Source organism: Rhincodon typus, chromosome 2 (assembly GCF_021869965.1).
Source record: "Rhincodon typus isolate 14 chromosome 2, sRhiTyp1.1, whole genome shotgun sequence".
NCBI lineage: Eukaryota > Metazoa > Chordata > Chondrichthyes > Orectolobiformes > Rhincodontidae > Rhincodon > Rhincodon typus.
In genome coordinates, this window is record NC_063333.1 from 1,515,708 (window position 1) to 1,533,369 (window position 17,662).

The window sequence follows — 17,662 nt, forward strand, 5'->3', positions numbered from 1 at the left end:
TCAGCATGGTGTTGTGTGGGGGAGGTTTTGTCTCACAAATTTCATGAGATTTTTTGAGGAAATAATGAATGTGATTGATTAGGGTAGGGCAGTGGATGTTGTCTACATGGACTTTACTAAAGTATTTGACAAGGTCCCTCAGGGTAGGTTGGTCCAGAAGATTAAATTACGTGGGATCCAAAGTGAGTTGGTAAGTCGGACACAAAATTGGCTTGGTCATAGCAGACAGAAGTCTGTGACCAGTAATGTCCCACTAGGATCTGTGCTGGGACCCCTGTTATTTGTAATTGTTTTTGCTAAAGCATCGAAGGTTGAGGGGTGACCTGACAGAAGTGTATAAAATTATGAGGTGCATGGATAGGGTAGACAGTTGGAGTCTTTTTCTTAGGCTGGAAATACCAAATACTAGGAACAAAAAGAACAAAGAACAAAGAACAAAGAAAATTACAGCACAGGAACAGGCCCTTCGGCCCTCCAAGCCTGCGCCGATCCAGATCCTCTATCTAAACCTGTCACCTATTTTCCAAGGATCTGTATCCCTCTGCTCCCTGCCCATTCATGTATCTGTCGAGATACATCTTAAATGACGCTATTGTTCCCGCCTCTACGCAGAGGGTGGTGGGTGCCTGGAATGCGTTGCCAGCGGAGGTGGTAAAGAACTTTCCACACATTTTCCCTTGAACTTTTCCCCTCTCACCTTGAAATCGTGACCCCTAGTAATTGAGTTCCCCACTCTGGGAAAAAGCTTCTTGCTATCCACCTTGTCCATACCTCTCATGATTTTGTAGACCTCAGTCAGGTCCCCCCCCTCAACCTTCGTCTTTCTAATGTAAATAATCCTAATCTACTCAACCTCGCTTCATAGCTAGTGCCCTCCATACCAGGCAACATCCTGGTGAACCTTCTCTGCACCCTCTCCAAAGCATCCACATCCTTTTGGTAATGTGGCGACCAGAACTGTACGCAGTATTCCAAATGTGGTCGAACCAAAGTCCTATACAACTGTAACATGACCTGCCAACTCTTGTACTCAATACCCCGTCCGATGAGTGAAAGCATGCTGTATGCCTTCTTGACCGCTCTATCCACCTGTGTTGCCACCTTCAGGGTACAATGGACCTAAACACCCAGATCTCTCTGTGCATCAATTTTCCCCGGGGCTTTTCCATTTACCACATAGTTCGCTCTTGAATTGGATCTTCCAAAATGCATCATCTCGCATTTGCCTGGATTGAACTCCATCTGCCATTTCTCCGCCCAACTCTCCAATCTATCTATATTGTGCTGCATTCTCCGACAGTCCCCCTCACTATCTGCTACTCCACCAATCTTAGTGTCATCTGCAAACTTGCTAATCAGACCGTCTACACCTTCCTCCAGATCATTTATGTATATCACAAACAACAGTGGTCCCACCACGGATCCCTGGTCACAGTTCTCCACTTTGAGAAACTCCCTTCCACTAAAACTCTCTGTCTCCTGTTGCCCAGCCAGTTCTCTATCCATCTAGCTAGTACACCCTGGACCCCATGCGACTTCACTTTCTCCATCAGCCTACCATGGGGAACCTTATCAAACGCCTTACTGAAGTCCATGTATATGACATCTACAGCCCTTCCCTCATCTATCAACTTTGTCACTTCCTCAAAGAATTCTATCAAGTTGGTAAGACATGACCTTCCCTGCACAAAACTATGCTGCCTATCACTAATAAGCCCATTTTCTTCCAAATGTAAATAGATCCTATCCCTCAGTATCTTCTCCAGCAGCTTCCCCACCACTGACGTCAGGCTCACTGGTCTATAATTTCCTGGATTATCCTTGCTACCCTTCTTAAACAAGGGGACAACATTAGCAATTCTCCAGCCCTCCGGGACCTCACCCATGCTCAAGGAGGCTGCAAAGATATCTGTTAAGGCCCCAGCTATTTCCTCTCTCGCTTCCCTCAGTAACCTGGGATAGATCCCATCCGGACCTGGGGACTTGTCCACCCTAATGCTTTTTAGAATACCCAACACTTCCCCCCTCCTTCTGCCGACTTGACCTAGAGTAATCAAACATCTATCCCTAACCTCAACATCCGTCATGTCCCTCTCCTCAGTGAATACCAACGCAAAGTACTCATTAAGAATCTCACTCATTTTCTCTGACTCTTCGCATAACTTCCCTCCTTTGTCCTGGAGTGGGCCAACCCTTTCTCTAGTTACCCTCTTGCTCCTTATGTATGAATAAAAGGCTTTGGGATTTTCCTTAACCCTGTTTGCTAAAGATATTTCATGACCCCTTTTAGCCCTCTTAATTCCTCGTTTCAGATTGGTCCTACTTTCCCGATATTCTTCCAAAGCTTCGTCTATTTTCAGTCGCCTAGACCTTATGTATGCTAGGGGGCATAGGTGTAAGGTGAGAGGGGAAATACTTAAAGGAGATGTGCGAGGAAAGATTTTTTTTACCCAAAAGGTGGTATCTGCCTAGAATGCACTGCCAGGGGAGGTGACAGAAGCAGATTCAATGGCAATGTTTAAGAGGCATTTAGACACATGAACAGGCAGAGAATAAAAGAATACGGACCACATGCAGGGAGATGGGAATAGTTTAGAATGGCAACGTGGCTGGTACAGACGTAGTGGGCCTCCTCTGGTGCTGTACCATTCTACGTTCGAAGATGTCACAAATAAATCCAGTCGGGTATTCAGAAGAAACCTCTTTACGCAGAGGGTGGGTTGCATATGTAACTTAGGGAGGGACTGAGATGGATAGTAAAGATGCATACAAAGAGAAAGCTGGATAATGGAAAGGAATGTATTGACAGGCCGAATGGCCTGTCTCAGTGTATCTGATGAAGGAAATCAATAATATTCTGAAGATCTGGGAAAGGGTAATGGTAGTAATATCGGAGGAAACATTAGGAAACAGAATATGGACATCATCAGCAATAAGACCTGAACAGACACACCCTTTTCAAACGTAAAATGCAGTTTTTCAAAATGTGAATGAATACTCTCTCCAGGAGTGGAACCCACCCTGAGCACCCACAACATTGACGCTTCACCAAGCGTGTCTGTATCGGAATATATTACATTTATTAACATTTCTTTCTTTGAAAACAATTAAGAAAAGTCATTTGTGCTTCTCAGGTGGTTGATGTCAAGGATGGGGGCCTGGAATACTCCATTGGGTACAGTTCTTCATCAAACACTTCCAGGACAGGGACATCACGGGGTTAGATACAGAGTGAAGCTTCCTCTACACTGTCCCCCATCAAACACTCCCAGGACGGGGACAGCACGGGGTTAAATACAGAGGAAAGCTCCCTCTACACTGTCCCCCATCAAACACTCCCAGGACAGGGACAGCACGGGGTTAAGTACAGAATAATGTTCTCTGTACATTATTCCATATACTCCCAGTGCAGATTCTTGAAAGATTGGACAGAGGGGGAAACTCCTGGAGACTGTACTCTGCATAACCAGGTGCCCCTTAAAAGTGCAACTGTTTAAGATTTTCTAGCCAGGCCACCTCCAGCCTCTCTGAGAGATCGTCTGTTTGATGAACCTGAAACAATTTAAGCCTCAACGCAAAGCTTTGCATCTGGATGGCTACCCAATGCACAGCAGCTGGACATCCATCAGTAAAAGCACAGGTCCACCCTGGCTGCTAGTGAAATCTCTTTCTGGAATGTAGTGTGGAGGGAATGGGTAACTCCAGCTGGTGAGGAAACAATGCTGGATCAGTGAATCAGTGCCCTAGGCGTGCACACACACACACATACACACTGACGGGGGTAGGCTGGTTACAGCGACAGCGTGAAAGGGCTGAGTGGACTGTGTTGCAGCGGCAGGCAGATTAATGAAATTAATCCCCACGCTGCCAGCTGCTTTGGAAGCGTTGCTCATGTAAACAGGTTAGACAGCTGCCTGCTTCACTGAATGCTCAGAGGCACTAACCCCTCTGATCCTGGGATGCTTTTGTTGGTATTCCGTATTGTTTCTGGCAGTCGAGAGCAGCTGGTGTTGAACAGGGAACGGGGGTGGGGAGAGGGTTGGTGTGTTTTTATAGAAATAAAGCCTTTTCTCCCCCTCCAACCCCCATCCGGCCCAAACAGTGAAGTATTTGTAGAGCAGAACAGTCCAGGTTAACGCAATTGTCGGAGCTCAGAGATCAGGCTCCCGAGGAGTAGACATTTAGATCTTTGTCTCCCATCACAGACCATCCTACGTGGGGCTCACTGTCCCATTGCAGACTCTCGAAGCCTCACATCATTTTACAGCATCGCCCGGACTTCTCACTTGGAGCCTCTTCCACAGGAGCCTTGAATTTGACTAGTGGAGGATCGCCGCTCGCTGCAGTGAAGTAGATGGAGTTCTGTTCAGGTGGGCTCGGGTTGGGAGGCTGAGACACAACACTGTCGGCTGACTCTCTAGCCAACTGCTCCTCGGGCACAAGCTGCTTCTGGACCTTAGCAGCTGCCCGCTGCCTCTTCAGGTCAGCCAGTGTGTGGTGAGCTTTCTCCTTGTTCAGGTCAGATGGTGGCTCCTCTCTGCTGACCAGCTGGGAGGATGCGCTCTGGTCCAGGTCCCTGGCGTCCTGCTCAAGAGCACTGGCTGGAACTGCACAGCCATTCCTCAGAGTCAGCTCACCACTGGCCCACCTCACCTCGCTCAGACCCTCATCACCTTTCAGCACGTGGGCAGCTGCACTCTGAAACAGAAAGTGGGCAGACAACTAAACCTTCAGCACAAACCAGGACAGCAATCTGGTGCCGAGGACATTTTAGAACATCATCTAGTTGTTATCATCATTATGCTGCCACTCCAGTGAAAGGCTCACAGACTAGAGATGGAGAAAACTGACTAAATCCTAAATTACTAAATACAAACTAGTAACTAAATTACGTTAAACCTGTGGGCTGCATGATACTGAGGCTTGGGCAGACAGTGGCTGGTGTTGTTTAAAGGAAGACAGACTCATTTTTCACAATCTCACAATGTCCTGAAAACTTTCCCAGCCACTGGTGCACTTCAAAAGGGTCATCAATGTAGGAAACTGGGCAGCTGGTTTACACACAGTAAGATCCCACAAACAGCAACCTTATAATGGTCAAATCTTTTTTTAAAAAATAAAACACTGATTCAGCCCCAACTGGAGAACTATGTCCAGTTCTGGTCACTCCTCTTTCAGAAGAATATGAAGATATCAGAGGGGATGTAGAGAAGATTCACAGGAATGGTTCCAGGGGTGGGGGCCTTTAGCGATGTGGATAAATTAGGGCTTCCCCCCATAGTCCAAAGATGTGCAGGTTAGGTGGAATGGCTATGCTAAATTGCCCATAGTGTCCAGGGACATATAGGACAGGTGGATTAAGGTTATAGGGAAGAATGCTTTTTAGACGGTCGATGTAACTTGATGGGCCCACATTGTTGGGATTCTGTGACTGGAGAGGACAGGGCTGTTTTATTCGGAAATCAGAAGGTTAAGAGGAGATTTGATAAAGGTTTTCAGAATCAGAAGGGGTCAGGGCAGGAGAAACTGTTCCTGTTGACAGAATGGTGAAGAAGCAGGATGCACAGATTTAAAGTATTGGTGAAAGAAACAACAGTGAGAGTGGTTAGGGTTTGGAATACACTGCCTCAGAGTGTGATGGAACCAGGTACAAACAAGAAAGGGGATTGGATTAGTATCTGACAAGGGCTATACAGAACAGACAGAGGGAATGGGAGTAGTTGGCTGTTCCTGCTGAAGCCACAAGGATTAGGGAAGAAAAATTTCAGGTTTTGAGCAGGAAGTAATGAGGAATGCAAGGAAATATTTACTAATGGATGTAATGAGCTAGAACTCACTGCTCATGAGAGTGGGGTAAGTGGAAACAATTGCAAGGGAATTTGAGGGGGAGTTACAGAGCAGTAGGGATTGAATGGGGTGCCTGTACTGCCTACTGAGACATGACCAATAATAAAACCACAGTACATGAAGTCTTTCAATTGTTAGCGCCTAATACCCAGCAATGGGGATCCCTGACCCTGAATACCCAGCAATGGGGACCCCTGACCCTGAATACCCAGCAATGGGGACCCCCGACCCTGAATACCCAGCAATCAGGACCCCTGACCCTGAATACCCAACAATAGGGAGCCCAGCCCCTGACTCAGAGTACTGAACCCAACTTAATGGCCCTGTGAAACTGAATATCTGACACAGTTAATGTGGATAATTAAGAACCTGTCCTCATGAGGTCTTCTCATTCCCTTTGTGACCATTCCCTGTTGAATGCCAGCGAAGGTTCTGGAGATGTTCTACCTGAGTTTCCCATCAGGTACCTCCCTGGGTTTTGCAATCCTGCTAACGAAGTGAGGTGATGATCTTACCGATCCATACTGCTTTAGTTCAGAGTCCGTCTGTGCATCCTCGTCTTCTTCGTCCTGCAGCTCAGGGTCACTCTCCTTGCTGCCCACCTGCTGCCAGACAATGGCCTCCTCTTTGTGCTCCTTCAGGTACATATTGCTCCGCTCTGTGACACTGACTTTACGGACAACCTTCCTGTTAGAGAGAGGACGGGCACGGGAGAGCAAGACAATGACTTCTGTACAATACTGAGTGGAGGTGTGGGGGTGCCAACAGAGAACCGGTTCAGGGAGCTATAGCAGTGGTTGCTAACCACAGCCCGAGTACACAGAGTGTCCAAACCCCTGGCTGGCTGACCAGACACTGACTGAGATCCACATGACTGCAAGGGGCAAGGGGTGGGGGCACAGCAAGATATTGGGAGCCAAGAACAGGGGAGAGGGGAGGGTGGGGCGCCGTGGGCCGTGGACCGGGGTGGGGAGGGGGTACAGGTGAGAGGGAGTACACACCGTGGGCGAGGGGCCAGGAGGGGGCTAGGTGAAGGGAGTGGTCCAGTGCTTGTACATGCAGGGATTTATAATTTTGAATGGAATCATGGATTTAGAGATTTTCTAAAGCCCCGAGGTATCAGCCTCACTGTCCTGTGGACAAATACAATCAAACTGTGCTAATGAGCTCCCACTGGAAGGGGAGAGGTAACAATATTGTTTAATGGCTGGATAATTGAATCAGAAACTCAGTATCTGATCACATTAATAACGAGGTGATGGGACACAGTGACAAACACAATGAGCTGCAGGATCCCAGCCCCCTGCCTGATCCCTCACACCCAGCAATCACAGGAACATCATTGTGGGGGAAAGGGGGAAATCTAAGGGAATTCCTCCCATAAATAACTCTTCCCGTCTCGGCAGGAGAGACCCCCTGGATAACATCACTGAAACGTGATCCCCACACCTGCTTGGAAGCCCCCAGGATATCACTCACCGTCGGTTCCCCTCACTGGATCCCTGACACTTTCTGATCCCCAATCAGCCCCAGGTCAGTACATAGCATTCCTCTGACTGATACACGCCCCTTCCTTCCTGTACTGACCCCTCAGATCCTTATTCCCCTTCGGCTCCCACCACCAGATCCCTGACACTCACTCCCATTGGTTCACTGACCAGGTTTCCCAGATGGTCACCCACCCTCTGCTCCCTGTACTGGATCCCCCTGGGGTGATCACTCACCCTCTGCTCCCTGTACTGGATCCCCAGGGTGATCACGCCCTCTGCTCCCTGTACCGGATCCCCAGGGTGATCACGTCCTCTGCTCCCTGTACTGGATCCCCCTGGGGTGATCACTCACCCTCTGCTCCCTGTACTGGATGTCCGTCGTTGTAAGGCAGTCTTGTGTTTGTCGTGTGACTTCATTATTGCATCGTGTTTGTGTTTCAGTTCCAGCATCTTATTACGAATCTCTTCATCGCCACAGACATCTGGAAATGCAAACACATCACTAAACAGTGCACAGGCTGGCACACTGAGCTGGGGAATGGTGTAGACTCACTGCATTAGACTATCATGTATGAGTGTTGATCAATGTCCACTTGACCATCAATGCCCTCTCAACCACCACAACTAGCACAGGAGACACAAAGTGCTGGAAATGTTCAACACGCCGGCCAGTTTGTGTTCCAGCCCAGTGACCCTTCATCAGAACTCTCTCTCGGTCACTGTCCTGAAGAAGGGTCACAGATCTGAAACGTGAACTCGGTTTCTCTCTCCACACAGGCTGCCACATTTGTTGAGTTTTCCTGGCACGTTTGATTTTTATTCAAGTTTCCAGTATCTGCTTGTGTTACAAACAAATGGCTACCGATTTACAAGGGTCCAAAAGCACAAAACACAACTGCTGTGTTTGACAATGGAACAGTTACAGCTCTTTGAGGTCAATGTTTTGCCTGAGTATTTATATTCCCCCTGTGGTCGTAGACTTGCTCACCGAGCCGGTGTGTTTAATTGGAGACATCTTGTCATCCTGCTCGGTAACACCATCAGTGCGTCTCCAGTGAAGTTGGTGTTCTGTCCCGCTTGTTATTTCTATGCCTCGGTTTGCTGGGCTGGTTGGCATCACTTCCGTTTCTGTTTTTCAGTGGTTTGTATATCGGGTCCACTTTAATGTGTTTGTTGATGGAGTTCCGGTTGGAATGCCAGGCCTCCAGGAATTCCCAGCGTGTCTCTGTTTGGCCTGTGCTATTATGGATGTGCTGTCCCAGTTGAATTTGTGTCCTTCTTTGTCCGTGTGTAGTGAGACCGGTGAGAATTGGTCGTATCTCTTGGTGGCTGGTTGGTGTTCGTGTTTACTTATTGTCAGTTTTCTTCCAGTTTGGCCTATGTAATGTTTCTCACAGACCTTGCCTGGTATTTTGTATATTACATTAGTTTTATTGGTTGTGGGTATGGGATCCTTTATGTTCGTCAGTAGCTGCCGCAGGGTGATTGTCGGTTTGTGACCTACCCTGATGCCTCGGGGTCTCAGTAGTGGTCATCTCCGATATGGCCCTGATGTACGGTAGGATAATCAGTGTGTCTGGCCATGTTGTGTCTTCCTGTTGTGGTCTGTTGTGGAGGTAATGGCGGATTGTGCTTTTTGGGTATCCATTCCTTTTAAAAACTCCATGTAAGTGCTCCTGTTCTGCTCAGCACAATTCCAGGTTGCTGCAGTGTGCAGTGCCTCATTTAAATAATGTCCTGATGCAGCTCTGTTTATGGGTGTTGGGGTGGTTACTGGAGTAATTGAGCATCTGGTCCGAATGTGTGGGCTTTCTGTATTCGCTAGTCTGGAGTTCCCCGTTGTTCTAATGTTCTACCATTATGTCCAGGAAGGGCAGTCGGTTATTGTTGTCTTCTTTTGTGAATTTTATCCTGGTGAGGATGTGGTTTTTGTCTCAGTGGGTTTCTGCCAGTTTTGTGCGTTTGATAATCACGAAGGTGTCATCTACACAGCGGACCCAGGGTTTGGGCTGGACACTGGGGAGCGCTGTCCATTCTGATCTTTACATTACTGCTTCTGCTATCAGTCCTGACATTGGGGATCTCAGTGGTGTTCTGTTGATTTGTTTAAATATACGGCTGTTGAAGGTGAAGCGGGCTGTGAGGCACAGATCCAGCAGTTTCATGGTGCCGTCCTTGTTGATGCTGTTGGTGTCATGGGGTTTCTGCCTTTCTTTTCGTCCAGCAGGGTGGCAGTTGTCTCTTTGGCTGGGTTGATGTTTACGGATGTAAATAATGCTGATACCTCGAAGGATATCATGATCTCGTCCTGTTCTATCCTGGTGTCCTTGATGGTGTTGAGGAATTCTTGGGAGGAGCGGATGGAATGTGTTCTGTTGTCCACTAAGTATTTCCGTTTCTGTTGTAGTTCTTTGGCCAGTCTATTTGTTGGCGTGCCTGGTAGTAAGGCAGTGGGTCTGAGGGGGACCCCTGGCTTGTGTATCCCGGGGAGTCCACAGAAGCGAGCAAACTGAGGCATATAAATAACAAGCGGGACAGAACATCGACAGAGCTTCACCGGAGGCGCGCTGACAATGTTACCGAGCAGGGGGGACAAAACGACTGCAATCAAACCCACCGGCTCGGTGAGCAAGTCTGCAAGCTCATTCACAACCCGAGCTACACACCTTCTCAAACACTTTACATTCCCCCTCCTTAAGTCAGCTGCTAAACCCTTTAAGCAGTCTGATCCACATTAGTGAGACTAGGTTTGATTCCCTTGTGTTGGTTTAACTAGCTTCACCCCAGCTGCTGCTTAACCATAAGGCTGTGAGGGGCTGGGTATATTTAAATAACACATGTTTCATGTTGAACACTTCATGTTGTAACTCAGGGCTTTTATCTTTTCCAAACAGACTTTGCAGCCAAGGGCATGTTGGAATGTGCCCAAACCAACAGAGACAGTTGGTTATTGATCCCTGTTACATCAGAGTGTTAGCTGCCTACTCGTTGTGTTTTTTTAAATTCACTCATGGGAGGTGGGTATTGCTGGCTGGCCAGCATTTATGGCCTGTCCCTAGGGCCCTTGAACTGAATGGCTTGATGGGCCACTGCCCAGACAGCAGTTAAGAGTCAACCACATTGCTGTGGGCCTGGAGTCACATGTAGGCCAGACCAGGTAAGGATGGCAGTTTCCTTCCCTAAAGGGCATTAGTGAACCAGATGGGTTTCTGTGATAATTGGCAGCAGTTTAATGGTCATGATTAGATTCTCAATTCCAGATTATTACTGAATTCAAATTCCACCATCTGCCGTGGCGGAATTTGAACCCTGGCCCCCAGAACATGAGCTGAGTTTCTGGATTAATAGTCTAGCGATAATACCACTAGGACATCACCTACCCTTACTGTAGCATCAGCATCCTTGTAGATTTCTAACTGTCACCATATGCATAGGTACAAGGCCTGTAACGTTCATCCATATAGACACAGAGCTGATAATGAATTTGAGTGGGTATCTGGGGGCACACATGCGATTGTGTGTGTGTGTGTCTGTGTGTCTCTCTGTATGTGTCTGTGCGTGTGCGTGTGTGTGTGCGCCAAGATGCTGCACTTGGGAAGGGTACATAACCGCTCTCTTAGCTCAGTATAAAAGACGGGTGTGGAAAGGTGGCTCATACCTATTGGAGTCTCATCCAGGAAGGATCGGGCATTCAGACTGGCTCCATGAGCCAGCAACAGCTCCACCACATGAACCTGCAACAGTCAGAGGAGATCACAACTGAAACAGGAAATGTACACTATGCATTCTATTCAGACCTAACACCCCGACCCAGGGCATTCACTACCCCGTCTCCTCCTCCTCCTGACCCAGGACAGACCCTTCAGCCTGACCAAGGGCAGCCCCTACGTAAGGCTGTGCCCTTTGCCCCCTCCCAGTGCAGCCCTGCACACCCCCCCACCCCAGTTGGGCAGCTGTCAGTTTCAAGGAGGTGTTTTGCACTGACCTGTCCCCAACAGGCTGCAGCGTGCAGTGGTTCCCAGCCATCAACATCCTTTAAATTCACTTTGGCATTGCGAGCGAGCAGCAGGTTAGCAGCTTCTGTGTATCCATTCGCTGCAGCAATGTGAAGCTGAACAAGAGATAAACACAAACTGAAATACTGGCATCTCTTTAACACCTAGTGACATGGACTGTGTGAAGACTGAAGTGGGTCAAAGAGCGACTGAGAGGGCAGAGGCAACTAAGGAATGGTTCTAGCGCAAAGACTGGTCTGAAACGGTAACCCTATCTCCCAATCCACACATTGTGCTGGACCTGAGTATTTCCTGCAATTTATCACCATCCTGGGGGTTGCCAGTGATCAGAGACTGAAATGGACTCACCATTTACAAGGCACAAGTCAGGAGTGTGATAGAATACTCCCACTTGCCGGCTCAGGGTGTGATGCAGGTGGAGTCTTAGAATCCCTACAGTGTGGAAACAGGCCCTTCGGCCCAACAAGTCCGCATTGACCCTTGGAGCATCCCAACCAGACCCATCCCTCTATAACCCACCTAACCTACACAACCCTGACCGCTATGGGTAATTCAGCACGGCCAACCCACCTACCCTGCACATCTTTGGACTGTGGGAGGAAACCGGAGCACCCGGAGGAAACCCATGCAGACACGGGGAGAATGTGCAAACTCCACACAGACAGTTGCCCGAGGGTGGAAGCGAACCCAGGTCCCTGACGCTGTGAGGCAGCAGCGCTAACCACTGAACCACTGCGCCACCCCAATTTCATATTTTTCATTTCATATTTTTTATCCTTTAATATTTTGAAGGCAGAACTTGACAGAAAGAAGTTGTTAACTAACAATGGGGTCAAACAGTATCAGGTATAGACAGCGATGTGGGGTTGAGGCCACAGCTTAGATTGGCCAGTACCTTACTGATCAGTAGTACAGGCATGAGGGGCTGAATGGCCTACTCCTGCACCTAATGCTTATGCTCCTATAAAACGAAGAACAATACAGCACAGGAGCAGGCCCTTCAGCCCTCCAAGCCACCCTCCTCTAGCAGCACGTTCCAGGCACTCACCACTCTTTGTGTGAAAAACTTACCTCACGCATCTCTTGTAAACTCCACCACACCCCCCTCCCAGTACCTTGAATCTGTACCCCCTAGTAATTGACCCCTCCACCCTGGGAGAATGCCTCATACTTTCCACTCTATCCAAGCCATTCACAATCTTATAAACTTCTATCAGGTCATCCCCTCAACCTCCAGTGAAAACACACCCAGTCTATCCAACCTTTCTTCATAGCTAAAATCCTCCAGACTAGGCAACATCCTCGTAAACCTTTTCTGTGCTCTCCCCAAAGCATCCACATCCTTCTGGTCGTGTGGGGACCAGAACTGTGCGCAATTTTCCAAGTGTGGCCTAAATAAAACTCTTTCAAATCTTCATCATAACTGTCTATCCTTATACTCAAAGCCCATTCTAATGAAAGTGAAAGATTTAGAAGGGATCTAAGGGCAACTTTTTCACACAGAGGGTGGTGTGTGTATGGAATGAGCTGCCAGAGAAATTGGTGGAGGCTGGTACAATTACAACATTTAAAAGGCATCTGGATGGGAATATGAATAGGAAGGGTTCAGAGGGATATGGGTCAAATGCTGGTAAATGGGACTAGATTAATTTAGGATATCTGGTTGGCATGGACGATTTGGATTGGTGAGTCTGTTTCCGTGCTGTATGACTCGAAGATTCATACCAGAGAAGTGCCCACATCATTCTGGCTGTTCAGGTCGGTCTCATTCTCCAATAGCCGCTGTATGTCTTCAACCATCCACCTCTCGGTTGCCATTCTGGATTCATCAATTTTCTCCTGAGTGATATCTGAAAGGAATGAAAACACTTAATGGAATTACGAAGCTATCCCGAGGAATCCTGGGACCATGCTGCAATACCCCGGGATCAGCAGTGATGTGAGGCTCTAACCCATCTGAATGGCAGTCAGACACTGGGCATAACACTAAGGCACAGTGATGCTATCATATTCACACATGGAGGAGGCTCTGTACACCTCGAGTACCCAAGAAGGGATAGTCTTGCATTGTGAGCCATTCAGAGACAGTTCACTTGGCTGATGAAGGTGCTGTCTTATGAAAAGAGATTTGGTCCATACTCGCTCGGGTTGTTCTAGTAAAACATTTGAGATCCTGAAGCAGATTGACAGGGCTGAGATGATGCTCTCTTACAGGGGAATGGAAAGCCAGCAGACAGTTTAAAAATCAAGATCTCCAATGTAACATGATGTGGAGGTGCCAGGTGGAGTGGACAAGGTCAGAAGTCACACAAAACCAGGTTACAGCCCAACAGATGGATTTACAATCACAAGCTTTCAGAGCTCTGCTCCTTCAACAAGTGACGTTCACTTTGTCTGAAGAAGGAGCAGCGCTCCAAAAGCTTGTGATTATAATTAAACCTGTTGGACTATAACCTGGTTTTGTGTGACTTCTGACTTTGTCCTAAATAACGGAAAGCAGAAACCGATTATCTGAAAGGCTGGTAGTCTTTGGAATTCTCTTTCCGAGAAAGCAATGAAGGTTGGATTATTGAACACAATTAAGGTGGAGTTAGAAAAAGGGAGTTGAGGGTTATGGGGAGGTGTAGTTAAAGCATCAGCCACGGTGTTAATAAATAGTACAGCAGGCTCAAGGGGCTGAATGGCCTTTTCCTGCTCCTAATTCCTAGGGGTTTTATGGCTTGGGTGAGAAGAAATAGACTGCCATGGTTCATGAAGATAAACTCTCAAGAGCAACAAAGGGATGGGCCAATCGTGCCAGGAATGAATAAAAAACCTATTGGGGCTGTGTGACCTTCCCACAACAAGAGCCAGCTTTTACAGTCAGGAAATGTAGACATTCAAAGCCACGCACCTTGTTGGGCCATCGCACTCTCGATGTAGTCCAGAGTGACATCATCCTCACACAAGTCGTAAGGCATGTTCCCGTCAGCGTTGACAGCCATGAGATTAGCACCGCTGTGTAAAGAAAGGATCATAGTCAGAAACTAGACAGGGTCATAGAGGGAACTTTGTGCACTTCACCGCGCAGTGAGCAAGCAATACACCAACGTTCCACTGACACTGAAAATGATATGGTGTATTCGGAACCCAACCATAAATCAGAGCATTTACACAGTTGCTCCTGGGCTAGCAGCAGCGGGAAGGAAACCAGGATTGCTAATCCTTACTCATGTCAACTACAGCAATATGTTGGGGTGGAGGACATGGTAATGTAGTGGGTGGGTCACTGGATCAGTAACCTAGAGACTAATGCTCTCGGAGCTGGGCTCAAATCCCATCAAAGAAGCTGGTGGAATTTGAATTTAATTAATTAACCTGGAATATAAACTAATAAACTACTGATGACTATTGTTGACTGTTGTTGACTATTGTAAAAAACTTCATAGCAAAGGAAACCAGCCATCTTTACTCAGTCTGGCCTCCAGATTTTTAGCAAAGTGATTGATTTACCTGCCCTCTGAAATGGCCCAATGAGACACTTGACTCAAGGGCAGTTTATGAAAGGCAGTAAAATGCCGGCCTTGTCAGTGAGAACCATATTTCAAAGAATGCCAAATGTCAACTAAGGAGAGACGGCACTCCGCTGTGATGGTGAAACAAATCCTTACTCATGTGCGATGCCAATGGTCTCCTGAGGAAAACGATGACTTGGTAAGGCACCGGGGTGAGAGGCAAGCCTCACAAAACCATGACAGCATCTACAGAATCCAACATAATCAACCTGTATCAGAGATAGTAGGAACTGCAGATGCTGGAGAATCTGAGATAACAAGGTGTAGAGCTGGATGAACACAGCAGGGTCTAGGCCCGAAATGTCAGCCTTCCTGCTCCTCTGATGCTGCTTGGCCTGCTGTGTTCATCCAGCTCTACACCTTGTTATCTCTTATAATCAACCTGTACCCTGGTACGGTGCGATGCTACACGGGCCTTCTCTCTCTGTTGCCCACTCCCACCCCTTCTCAAACCTGGCCATCCTTCGGCTACAGGGACTTGCGAGTGAAACAGTACGTAACTGTTGGATGAGTTCTTGCACCAGATGTAGATGTCCACACGTTGCGGCTGCATGCAGTGGGGTCCACAGCTCACTGTCACACGCATTCACATCAGCTTTAGCCTCAAGCAGCAACTTGACAATTTCTTCATAGTCATCGATACAGCACTGCAAAACAAGACAGGGAATGGAGTCAGGCCTGTTACAGCATTAACTATTAAACCGAAGAAGGGCCAGTGGGCAGCAGTCTGAAGCCTGCTCCCTTAGCAGCATGAAAACAGCAGGCTAAGCAGCATCATAGGAGCAGAAAGGCTGACGTTTCGGGCCTAGACCCTTCTTCAGAAATGGGGGAGGGGAAGGGGGTTCTGAAAAAAATAGGGACAGAGGGGGAGGCGGATGGATAGAGGAGAAGATAGGTGGAGAGGAAACAGACAGGTCAAAGAGGTGAGGATGGAGCCAGTAAAGGTGAGTGTAGGTGGGGAGTTAGGGAGGGGATAGGTCAGTCCAGGGAGGATGGACAGGTCAAGGGGGCGGGATGAGGTTAGTAGGTAGGAGGTGGGGGTGCGGCTTGAGGTGGGAGGAGGGGATAGGTGGGAGGAAGGACAGGTTAGGGAGACGGGGACGAGCTGGACTGGTTTTGGATCCATTTTCTCCCCCTTGGTCCAGGAACTCCCTACCTATGTCCGTGACACCACCCACGCCCTCCACCTCCTCCAGAACTTCCAATTCCCCGGTCCCCAACACCTCATCTTTACCATGGACATCCAGTCCCTCTACACCAGCATTCCCCATACAGATGGCCTAAAGGCCCTCTGCTTCTTCCTGTCCCGCAGGCCCGACCAGTCCCCCTCCACTGACACCCTCATCCACTTAGCCGAATTCGTCCTCACCCTCAACAACTTCTCTTTCAATTCCTCCCACTTCCTATAGACAAAGGGGGTGGCCATGGGTACCCGCATGGGCCCAAGCTACGCCTGCCTCTTTGTAGGTTACGTGGAACAATACCTCTTCCGTACCTACACTGGCCCTAAACCCCACCTCTTCCTCCGTTACATTGATGACTGTATCGGCGCCTCCTCGTGCTCCCACGAGGAGCTCAAACAGTTCATCCACTTCACCAACACATTCCACCCCAACCTTAAGTTCACCTGGACCATCTCTAATACCTCTCTCTCCTTCCTGGACCTCTCTGTCTCCATCTCGGGCAACCACCTAGAAACCGATATCCATTTCAAGCCCACCGACTCCCACAGCTACCTAGAATACTCCTCCTCCCACCGACCTTCCTGCAAAAATGCCATCCCCAATTCCTTCGCCTCCGCCGCATCTGCTCCCAGGATGAGGCATTCCACTCCCGTACATCTCAGTTGTCCTCATTTTTCAAGGACCGTAACTTCCCCCCCTCAGTGGTCGAGAACACCCTCAACTGTGTCTCCCACATTTCCCGCAACTCATCCCTCACACCCCGTCCACGCAATAAGAACCAAAAAAGAATCCCCCTCGTCCTCACGTTCCAACGCATCATCCTCCGACACTTCCGCCATCTGCCATCCGACCCCACCACCAAAGACATCTTTCCCTCCCCACCTTTATCTGCTTTCCGGAGGGACCACTCTCTCCGTGACTCCCTTGTCCACTCCACACTCCCCTCCAGCTCCACCACACCCGGCACTTTTCCCTGCAACCGCAGGAAGTGCTACACCTGCCCCCATACCTCCCCCCTCACCCCCATCCCAGGCCCCAAGAAGACTTTCCACATCAAGCAGATGTTCACCTGCACATCTGCCAATGTGGTATACTACATCCGCTGTACCCGTTGTGGCCTCCTCTACATCAGGGAAACCAAGCGGAGGCTCGGGGACCGCTTTGCAGAAACCTACGCTCAGTTCGCAATAAACAACTGCACCTCCCAGTCGCGAACTATTTCAACTCCCCCTCCCATTCCTCAGACGACATATCCATCCTGGGCCTCCTGCAGTGCCACAACGATGCCACCCGAAGGTTGCAGGAACAGCAACTCATATTCCGCTTGGGAACCCTGCAGCCCAATGGTATCAATGTGGATTTCACAAGCTTCAAAATCTCCCCTCCCCCTACCGCATCCTAAAACCAGTCCAGCTCGTCCCCGCCTTCCTAACCTGTTCTTCCTCCCACCTCTCCCCTCCTCCCACCTCAAGCCGCACCCCCATCTCCTACCTACTAACCTCATCCCACCCCCTTGTCCTGTCTGTCCTCCCTGGACTGACCTATCCCCTCCCTAACTCCCCACCTACACT

At 48.7% G+C, this 17,662-nt stretch overlaps 1 protein-coding gene across 1 annotated transcript in view; it reads right to left on the reverse strand.

The window, feature by feature from the left end:
* Positions 1 to 3,059: 3,059 nt before the first annotated feature.
* The window catches only part of LOC109928742 (protein phosphatase 1 regulatory subunit 16A-like), a 141,768-nt gene continuing 127,165 nt past the window's right edge, over positions 3,060 to 17,662 (reverse strand). Inside the window, exons 2-9 of the mRNA XM_048617505.1 lie at positions 15,409 to 15,554; positions 14,247 to 14,350; positions 13,079 to 13,203; positions 11,323 to 11,448; positions 10,996 to 11,071; positions 7,690 to 7,819; positions 6,363 to 6,534; positions 3,060 to 4,698 (exon numbers count right to left, since the gene is read on the reverse strand). Of these exons, the coding sequence (XP_048473462.1) occupies positions 4,252 to 4,698; positions 6,363 to 6,534; positions 7,690 to 7,819; positions 10,996 to 11,071; positions 11,323 to 11,448; positions 13,079 to 13,203; positions 14,247 to 14,350; positions 15,409 to 15,554 (1,326 nt within the window). The 3' untranslated portion in view covers positions 3,060 to 4,251. The remainder of the gene's footprint in view (positions 4,699 to 6,362; positions 6,535 to 7,689; positions 7,820 to 10,995; positions 11,072 to 11,322; positions 11,449 to 13,078; positions 13,204 to 14,246; positions 14,351 to 15,408; positions 15,555 to 17,662) is intronic.